This window comes from Carassius auratus, chromosome 14 (genome assembly GCF_003368295.1).
Source record: "Carassius auratus strain Wakin chromosome 14, ASM336829v1, whole genome shotgun sequence".
NCBI lineage: Eukaryota > Metazoa > Chordata > Actinopteri > Cypriniformes > Cyprinidae > Carassius > Carassius auratus.
The window spans coordinates 13,352,673-13,363,390 of NC_039256.1; the positions used below are offsets into that span (position 1 = coordinate 13,352,673).

General features: G+C 36.9%; 1 protein-coding gene across 4 annotated transcripts; it reads left to right on the top strand.

Annotated features, from left to right (window-relative positions):
* Positions 1-266: 266 nt before the first annotated feature.
* Positions 267-7,292, top strand: LOC113113697 (exonuclease 1-like). Of its 4 annotated transcripts, none has more exons than XM_026280106.1 (14): positions 267-372; positions 690-939; positions 1,065-1,184; positions 1,271-1,394; positions 1,586-1,723; positions 2,390-2,602; positions 3,097-3,284; positions 3,479-3,581; positions 4,121-4,343; positions 4,457-4,694; positions 4,919-5,456; positions 6,014-6,097; positions 6,255-6,442; positions 7,029-7,292. In XM_026280106.1, exons 2-14 carry the CDS (start codon positions 779-781, stop codon positions 7,141-7,143), a joined length of 2,433 nt encoding a protein of 810 aa, XP_026135891.1. In that variant the 5' UTR covers positions 267-372; positions 690-778; the 3' UTR covers positions 7,144-7,292. The 4 variants fall into 4 exon arrangements, with proteins under 4 accessions (XP_026135891.1, XP_026135895.1, XP_026135893.1 ...); XM_026280110.1 differs by having other exon boundaries at positions 276-372; positions 768-939; XM_026280108.1 differs by having other exon boundaries at positions 345-359.
* Positions 7,293-10,718: the final 3,426 nt, after the last annotated feature.

The window sequence follows — 10,718 nt, forward strand, 5'->3', positions numbered from 1 at the left end:
TATGTAACAAAGTCAGTATACAAAAGAAACAAACAAAACAAAACATGAAAAGGACCGGCTTTTATAACCACTTCCGTCTTTTTTTAATCAGTCTCTAAACTGATTATGTCGCTAACATCATTTTAATTTTAGTAACGCCGTCTTGATAATGCTGTGTCCTAAATAAGAGAGATAGAATGAATAAATAAATATTTTTGATATTTCCGAAGTTATGGAATTCCTTGTCCCGCCTCTTTCATGTTTCTGCTCGGTGATTGGCTGTCTTTGTCAGGTTGACCAATAGGGTTATTCTGCAATGTTGTCACGTTTTTGCCGCTAAAGTCGAACCACTGTAGCTTCAGTCAGGCACTGAAGTAGAAGTAAGAGCTTTCGGTAAATGTTTTTTTTTTATTTTTATAAATAATAAAACAAAAAATATTTTACGTATACATGATTAAGGTATTAGCTAACGTTACAAGCGGTCTGATTCTTTCTCATGGTGTTCAGTCGTTTAAGTATCGCGAAAATTGTCAGTGTGCTTGTTTTTGGAGGGATTTGGCGGTTATTTTTTTAAGAACAGATGAAATAAACATTGTTTGTCTTTTTACATACCTCGCGGTTGGACGGTTAGGAAGTGTTTTCTGTTGATTTTTGCTGATGTGTTTAAGTTCTACAGAGGATCTTAAGTTACTCTCATTGTTGATCACCAGGGACGTGTGTTTGCATCTGAATCAGTGACACAGGCTGGGTTCTGATAAACCATCATCTTCAAATATCTGTCCTTTTAGAGACAGACAGCATGGGAATTCAAGGCCTGTTACAGTTTATCAAAGATGCCTCGGAGCCCATCAATGTGAAGAAGTATCGGGGACAGACAGTGGCTGTGGACACATACTGCTGGCTCCATAAGGGAGCTTTTTCATGTGCAGAGAAACTTGCAAAAGGAGAACCTACAGATCAGTGAGTAGTTTCAAATGTTTGCATGCAAGATATTATGAGTATTTCAGCTGTTCAGTAATTTCCATCATCATTTTCCAAGTTTAAATGTGCATTTCTCATGCTCGCGTTCAATGTGTGTCCATCAGGTATGTGTCTTACTGTATGAAGTTTGTGGATATGCTGCTTTCTTTTGGTGTTAAGCCAATATTGGTGTTTGACGGACGTAACTTGCCCTCCAAACAGGAAGTGGAGAAGTCCCGGCGCGAGTAAGAAGAACATATTTACTGGAGAATAAGTTAATTTTTTTTATTAAAAAATTATTAAGTATATTTAATGTATATTTCAATAACAGGCGCCGACAGGCAAATCTGCAGAAAGGCAAACAGCTGCTACGGGAGGGTAAGATATCAGAAGCCAGGGAATGTTTTACCCGCAGTGTTAATATCACCCCATCCATGGCACATGATCTCATTAAGGTGAGACCGTTGTATATGATATTTGGAGTTAGTGAATATATATTTATTGAAGTTAATATAATAGGATGTGATTAGTAGACAGTGCATGTTATAATGAATTATTATGCAATATTGGAAACCGATTAATCTGGATTTTTTTTCCTTTTTTTTGTTTGGCATCTTTTTATTTGCACCTATTTGCTGGTTTTCAGACCGCCCGGGTGCGTGGAGTGGACTGTGTTGTTGCTCCGTATGAAGCAGATGCCCAGTTAGCTTTCCTGAACAAATCTGGTATCGCTCAGGCAGTGATCACAGAGGACTCAGATCTGCTGGCATTTGGCTGCAAAAAGGTACCACTGCAGTGTGCAATAGAAAATAAACCTGCTTAGGAACCAGATATTGACCCCTGTCTGGTGTCATGCAAGTCTGCACTGCAAAAACTTGTTTTCTGAATTCTTCTTGTGTTCCGGTGAAAGTATTTAAAAATCCTTACAACAAGATACTGTACATTAAAATAGTCTAGGACAGTAACACTTGTTTTCAGAAAATATATATACTCCATCTATAAAATATGTGCATTCAGACTGTGCATTTTTTCTGTTTTTAAGTTTTGATAATAAATATATATATATATATATATATATATATATATATATATATATATATATATATATATATTTATAATAATATAAAAAAAATGAGCATATTAGAATGATTACTGAAGGATCACATGACACTGAAACTGGAGTAATGGCTGTTGAAAATTTAGCTGTGCTATCACAGGAATAAATTATATTTTATAATACATTAAAATAGAAGGCTGTTATGTTAAATTTACATTTGATTCAGGATTTAGAGTTTCACGGTCCACACTTAATAAGTTATTACGTGTGGACTCATGTACCACTTATCTTGTTAATTGATTTGATCACTGAATGTGCTCTTGTGTTAATTAACTGAACATGCTTCTTCTGAGCTTTACTAAAACTATTTAATTTGTTATGTATTGTTTGAAGGTGATTTTAAAGATGGATAAACAGGGTAATGGACTGGAGATTGATCAGTGTCACCTGGGCCGTTGCAAGTCACTCGGCAACATCTTCACAGAGGAGAAGTTCCGTTATATGTGCATCCTCTCTGGCTGTGATTATCTGCCGTCTCTGTATGGCATCGGTCTGGGAAAGGCTTGCAAGCTGCTCAGGATGGCAAATAACCCAGATATTCTGAAGGTGAGTGAATAAAAAAAATTGGTTAGAAAAATGTAGTATATTCTAAACTGGCATAACAATCAGTTAAATATGCTGTTTGCTCCTACTTATGCATCTGATCATATTACTAAAATGGCATGTGTTATCGCATTCCTCTCGCTAGATGCCCAGGCGACACACTGTGTTCTGTGTTTATACTCTGTTAACCCCCTTACCATTTCAACCTTATTTCATATTCAGCTTGTTCTTTTATGCAAAAATGCATTTTATTTTTGTCCTATCTGTGCTGTTGAAACATATTTTAGCAGAGAACGTCCTTTTTATTGTGAAAACACAAATTACAAAAAAAAAACTAACATAAATTTACATACTGGTAAAAAAAATAATAATAATTATAGCCTGAATGCACTGTAAGTCACTTTGGATAAAAGCGTCTGTTAAATACATAAATGTAAATGTAAAACTAGAGGATAATTCAGCTTAACTAAACTAACTAATACGTCTATGTGATACAGGTGATAAAGAAGATGGGTCAGTACCTGAAGATGGACATCACTGTGCCAGATGAGTACATTGAGGGTTTCACAAAAGCCAACAACACATTTCTGTATCAGCTGGTCTTTGACCCCTTGAAGAGGAAGGTGGTTCCTTTGAACCCTTACCCGGATCACATTGACCCTGCTTCCCTCAGCTATGCTGGAACGTATCTTTTACACTAATGTACATTGATTTAGCAGAAAAATACTTACATTTTCACTTAATTAAAATTAACCAATACATTGTTTTGGCATGACGATTGCAGAAGCTGCTTTTAAATGTGAGCCTTTTTGTAAATATGAATGTTTGTGTTGCAAAGCTTTGTTTGACTGCAAATTTAACTTAACTGGTTAAATGCAGTAATGTAGGAGATGAGAAGGGGCTGGAAATGGCTCTTGGTAATCTGGACATTAACACGATGCAAAGGATAGATGACTTCAACCCTGACGCACATTACACACCGGTAAACTGGTCATCTTTGATGTGTGTTAGCTTGAACCTAAAAATCATATCTAGCCATATATATTCGATACAGAATCAAAGTCCTTCTTGAGCAAGCCCTGTGGTCTGCTGCCGACGACTTCCTTAATCTAAATGAAGCACGTTGATGCTCTCGCTCTGTTTAGTGTGTGCTCTTTCTGGAGAAGTGCTTTTATAAGGAATCCCATCCTTTTTGATGTCATACAGGCACATAAAAAAAAAAAAAACACTTTCGAATCTTATACAAACCCTGAAGGGGTGTCTTTTGCACATAAATACTCTCTCCAACATTCAACTTGTTTTTTGAGACTTTAGTCATGTTTTAGCATGTTTGAGTATAACTCTTTAGCAAATAAGTAAATAAGTCAGAATACATGAAATAGAATTAGACATCCCCTTTAAGTTTTTAGTAAACATTTATGTTTTGTTTTATTCCGGAGCTATATGAATTACAGAAAGTTTTAAAGGTGCTTATAATTTTAGTTAACAATAATAACACTGTGTCCCTCTCCTCTCTTCTAGCCCTCTAAAGCTGCTCGCAGTAGTTCTTGGAATGACAGATGTGACAAAAGTGGCCCGTTGCAAATGAGTATTTGGTGCAAGAACTATGAACCAGGTAGCACCCAGCCAAAGAGTCCTACCAGCCCCAAAAGACTCCCTCCAACCCGGGGCAAAGAGAGGATCGTCAGCGTGCAGAGTCTAAAATTGCCCGAAAAAGAGTCACAGGTGAAAAGACCTCGTGAAGGTAAGCAGGACTTGGTTCCCATCTCAAGGATGGGACTGATTATTTTGATAAGACACCTGACTGGGCATGTTTATATGTAATATTTTGTCTTAATATTTTTTATTTTTTTTAAGACCCCAGTCTCTCTGTGGATGACCTGTTAGGGCAGTATTCAGTTGGTGTAAAGAGACGATGTCCTGAAACTCCGCCCAGCACTGAGCCAATGACCAACAATAACATTGTTTCTAAGGAGAAGGGACAGCACAGTGGCAACACAGTTGGATCGTCCAGGCCTCGAAATTGCTTTGCAACACTGTTGCAATGGAGGAACCAACCAGAGGAGGGCACTGGAGAGCAGGTCACATGCAGCAGGTACAAGAGCATGATGGGAGACTTAAGGAATGTGTGCTGTTGCTATCAAAAGTTACTGTTAGACCTTAATTTTCTTATTATATACACAATCAAGGGTTAATTTGGGCCAAACTGTTATGTGGCAAAATGGCATTAAATATAAAGTGCTATATTAATTGGGAGGCCCAGTGGTTGCTCATATTAAACTCTGCTGACAATAATGATGTCATTGACATGTTCATCAGGTTCTTCTGTCATAGTGAATCAGATATGGCAGATACACAGGAAGAGTTGCTAAAACAAGATTTACCTCAGCCTGTGAAGTCTCTAGACATGCGTGTCTCACTACCTGGAGGAAACACACCAGTGTGTCAGGACCCTGACTCAGAGATAGAGCAGGGCGAAGATGAGTCGTCCAGCCCACCTGCATCTCCGGCTCACTCCATCCGGCCTGCTAGTTTGGGTCTTGGGGTCTTTAGTTGGTCAGGAAGCAGCAGAGAACTCAGTAAATCTGCTTCACATCCACCCACCTCTACCACAGACAGACACCGGTCTTCCACACCTTCAGGGTTGTCCACCCTGCAGCAGTTCCACAGAAAGAAGGGCAGCTTCTCCTGGGCAGGATCAGGGCTTTCTCTCTTGTCCTCTCCTGTAGAGGGCACCGAAGATGCAGAGAACTCTCCCGGGTCTCCTCCGTCTCAGGACAGTGCATACTTCTCTCAGTCCAGCAGCACCTCTGCTGGTGTGGAGGACTCCCTAGTCACGGAGGACAACTCTGATAAAGTGAGCAAATACTTTTTGATTCATTCATATTAGATAATGTTAACCATAAAGGAATATTTCACCAAAAATCATTGTTTACTCACCCTTATTTTGAGACTTTGTCTCTGTATCTGGTTGGTTACCATTTCCTCTCTTATATTCTGCAGATAAAACTATCCCTTTAAGGTGCTTGCCAAAATGTGTCTTAATTAATTGCAGTAATTTGTGATTTACAGGCCTAGATACTATATACAATTCTACAAACAGTCATGGACTCTATATTGGATATTGAATTGTTCATGCTAATTTGCTATTTTTATATTGTAGATTACCTGTATATTTTTGTGATCTAATACTCACTTATACTTCATCTAAAAAAAATAAAATAAAAAAAAGAATAACCTATTGAATAAATATTCAATTTTATATTGTATATTATAATGTTGTAATGCCTACATTTAATTGATAAATTTGTGTTTTATTTTTATTTTATTTTTAGTGTTTTACTTTATTTAAACAAAATATTGAATTTTATTATTGACCAGTTATCACTTCTTTTTTTTTCTTTTTTTTGGAAGGAAAGGGAGAGAGATTCAGATGGCTCCAACGGCCCAAGCAGTTCTCCCACAGACAAGCTGAAACCTGCTCTAAACAGAACAAAGGCACGTCCATTTAATCATGACCCAGAACCACAGTCTGCATTTCCATTTCCTCCCACCTCACATAGACTGTAGTGGTGGGGGTGGGGGGAATTAACCATTGATATGATATTTCCCCACACCTCCACTCTCAGTCTGACTTCTTACACATGTGCTCTAGGTCTTAGGATTGTCCCGGAAACGGCCTTGTGTGCAGGGTAAAGGTGGTAAAATTGAGACCTCCGCTCCTGCTAGGCCCAGCGGTCTGAGGAAGAAAGCGAGTGGGAAAAAGAGTACTGTCAACAATGAGAACAATCCAGGCCTGCAGGCCACCATCAGCAGCCTCTGGGGGGCCTTCAGCTTCAAAAAGTAAGTCAGCCTGTGTGTAAGTATGTGATTATGTAAATAAAGGATTCAAGATGTTCGATGACAAGGCCTCACACTGTCCAATTCATCTTCTAATGTTTATTTATGGAAGTCAGTACCAACTGTGGCCAGCAGGATAAACCTGTTAACACCAAGAGATTAAACTGAGGGGAGTGGTGCTGTAATGTAACCTAGTTGATGTGTGAACAATAGAGGTGTAATGATTGCTTGGGTGAAATTAGTGTTATTGTAGTAGTTTACAGAAGGGTGATGCCTGCTCACTGTGAAAGGAAATACATTCCCATTATGCAATGCTCAAGCGCAGCATTAGACAACATCGGTGCCGGAGTGCCGACGTCCTGCAGATTTTTGCTAATGGGCTAATCAACATAAGAATTAAACATGAAGTCAGTTCAAGGGTGAAACTAGAGAAGTATCTGATTGCTGCTTTTCTCTCCTACTTTTTGGCATTTGAAAAGTTGTCCATAAGTCGTGTGTTAATATTTAAAAGCAGTATGATAGTAACTGACCAAAATTGCCACATGCTTCGACATGAATGTATTTAAATGTATGTGCATGTTTCTTTAAGGGACAATCTGAAGCTGAACACTTGCAAGAAAGGAAAGCCGATGTCTCAAGTCAGGGAGAATGTGATGACAGAACTGACTGAAGCAGATCAAGAGATTCTCATCATCGCAGAATGACGTCGTCTTTTCTTTTAAGTGTAACAGCCAGTCTTTCAAACATACTGTGTATGTTCGTGTTTTTGTATGATAAATGAAATAAAATTCATTATAGTAAAAATTTTAAGTCAATAAAGACATTATTCTCTCTTAATAATGTTTGTTTTCTGAAATGTGCTCTGCTGGTTGTAGTTCATTTAGACCCTAAGAACAAGTTGTGCATGAATATTTTATTTTTATGGTGATACTATAGACTTTTAACTACAAACTAAAGACAAAATATGTGCAGAAGGAGATGAAAGTGACGTGACATACAGCCAATTATGGTGACCCATACCCAGAATATGTGCTCTGCATTTAACCCATTCAAAGTGCACACACACACAGCCGTGAACACACACCCAGAGCAGTGGAAAGCCATTTATGCTGCAGGACCCAGCAAGCAGTTGAGGGTTCAGTGCCTTGCTCAAAGGAGTCAAACTCCTATATACTAGGCCACAACTTCCCCAGAAATGCACACAATACAATACTGAGTGCTCAGTAACCCAATTTATCAACAATCATATGTTTTTAAAAATCATAAGCTTTTTAAAAAAAGCAATAAAATTTAATATTAAGTGAATCAGACTGAATGCAAACTATTGAAGGTCATTAAATCAAGTTAAAAAAGCTCTGCCCTAATTGACTTGCTGCTATTTCTTTAAATAGTTTATGGCTAAGCTTTGGGATTTGAATTCAGATTCATATAAATTTACCAAATGAATGTGAGTGTCATGTACTATAAACTAGATTATTATTGATTATTATATGTTTATGTTTATGGCCTTTATTAAAGGAAACATTTAAGCTTACCCTTCAGCTGTGTGTATGTGTGCCGTGCAAAATGCACTCCAGTTTTGGAATTGAAATTCCACCTAAATGACTTAGCCAAAGTGTGTTTGTGCTGCGTAGGGGCTGGTTCAGGAATGTAGTATATGAGTGAACAAATACCTGAGGTGCAATGCTAGACCTCATGCCAGACTCCTCCTTCAGGACATCAGAGGACGCCGCACAAAGATACTTTACCTTATCAGGTAAGTTTCACAAAAATACATGTGCTCACTGAGAAACACATGCACTCTTGTCTTAGAGACTTATCAGAACAATCTTGGTGCTGTTTTCCTTGAATACAAATAGTTCTCTAGCTCTCACATTCTTTAGGTGTTTCTAATTCAACTAATTCACTCAGACGTCAAGTTATGATCACATAAAAAGCCCCGAGCAGGACAACTTCCTTAAGAAATATGACATCAACTTAATAAATAATGAGACCTGTTAAACACAATGTATCCAAAGGGATTTGCAACTGTTTACATGGAAGGAGCTTTCAAAATGAAGTAGTTATTTAGCATATGATTCATCAAAGTGACTTTCATTATTAGAAGAACAACCGCCCTGGAGCAAAACGGGTTTAAGTGCTTTACTGAAGAGCACAATGGTGATACTAAAGACTACTTGTTTGCCTTGTATGAGTAACTGTCCTTTAAGAGACCAGCACTAAACTCACTAAACTTGGAGTTGAAAATTTTATTTGGCATTGTTTTTCCTGTTCTATTCTATAAAAAGAGTAAAAATGAATTTTGTTTCAAAGAAAACCAATTAAATTTGAATGTGCAGAGAACAAACTCATTGTATAAAACTTATCCAATGTCACTTGCTTGGCAGGCATATAAGAATGTTTCATTAATTTTAACTTTTTGATTCCTAGTTTGTTGTTTAAACTTTGGGCAATTGAATATGTCCAAAGAGTAAACTGTTATTAAATTAACCATTCATTTTATATTTTTGATGAATGATGGTCACATTAAAACGGTCTTGAAAACAGTAAAATAAGTGTAAAATTCAATATATATATTTTTTGTGAAATTTCAAGATTTCACTACAAGTCGTGCAAAAATTGTAATAATTTATAGATAATCACAAGACAAAATCAGCATTTTTTTATAAAAAAAATAATAATAATAATAATTAAATGGTAATTTCCATCACATTATACTGCTAAACTCAATACAGAATTTGAAATTTGTATTCTTTTTTTTTTTTTTTTATAACTTAAACAAATACAGCCTAAAACAGAATTTTCACATGAGATCCAATTTAAATACTTTAAACTTTTTTTCACAGAGACCCTATCTGATTACTGCTACCACTCCACCATCCTTGTGCACTGTATACTGTATGTTAAAACAGTGGTCTTTTTTTACTGTCCTCTTTGGCCTGAGCTGTGCAGTTGCATTGAGCTACGAATACCTGAATGAGAATGTAGAGTGATGGCATTCTTCTAAAGTGTGCTCATGATGCTCAATCCCTGCCACTCCTAGTTTACAAAGATACTATACAGTGCCAACAACACTGACTCAATCGCCATGCATGTTAGAGGAAATACTCAGAACCAACAGGAATGTCAGACATGTCTGAAACCACAAGTAGTTTGCGATATACACTGATTAGACTTTCAATTTGCATAAGTTTGTCGCAGCTATGAAAATGCTATAAACATCCACAAATACAGTATGAAAACTCACAGCAGTATATGTCATAAAACAATAATACCCTACAATAACTATTAAGCTACAATCTGGAACACAGGAACATCTTCTCTTAAAGCAATCAAGAACTATGATTACTAGGGCCTTTAATATAATTTCCTTAAACACTTTCAGTACCTCACCTTCATGAACATTCTACAGGCTTCCCTCCTCCTCCCCCACACCACTTCTATTCACTTCTACTACTTTTCTAATATTAAACAATGTATCGATTTCTGTAAGTAGCCCAGATGGACATTTCAGTGATGGCTAGTCAAACATGTTTACCTAAAGATATGGAAGTGTGAAATTTGAGTTTCCGAGAGACACCTTTTTCCTTCTTGTCATCATGTTTTGCAGATCACACATAATGCAGCAGTCACTTCGTTTTTTCTGGTGTTTGTATACTGAAGGACCTACTTAAAATGAGGCAAATTATGTAAAAATCCCAAACAATTACTCTAGTGTGTTTTAGTGAGAAGACATAAAATATAAGCATATTACTTAATATATAATAATAATAAAAGCATAAAACTCACCAGAGCCTGTGACGTTGTTGAACCCAGCAGGTGAAATATGGAACGAGGATCTTCAGCAGGAAGGCTGACTTTGATGTTACCTGATTTTATAAATTCTCAGATGACAAAAAGTTGGGACACAACTGTGAAACCTTATTAAAGATGTACAGTTCTTAAAAGTATGCATTTATGGTGCATAGTTGTTTTGCTAAGGTTTCAAAAAAATGTTTTTTTTATCTTTATAATGTATTAATCTATGGTCTGAGGGTCAGAACCTATACTGTAAATTGGATAAAAAGTTCATTACTTGGAAATGAAAAATGGTTTACTTGTGCAGCATGAACTATTCATGGCATTTTTTGCATCTTAGTTGTCAGTGTTTCTAACCGGGTCGGTGGTATCTGAAACATTCAGTACTATGTCGGTGGTGTGTGCAATGACAAAAATGTATTTTCACAATTCAAACAAGCAGTTGCTCAACCACATTTCATTGCATTTCATGGTACAATTA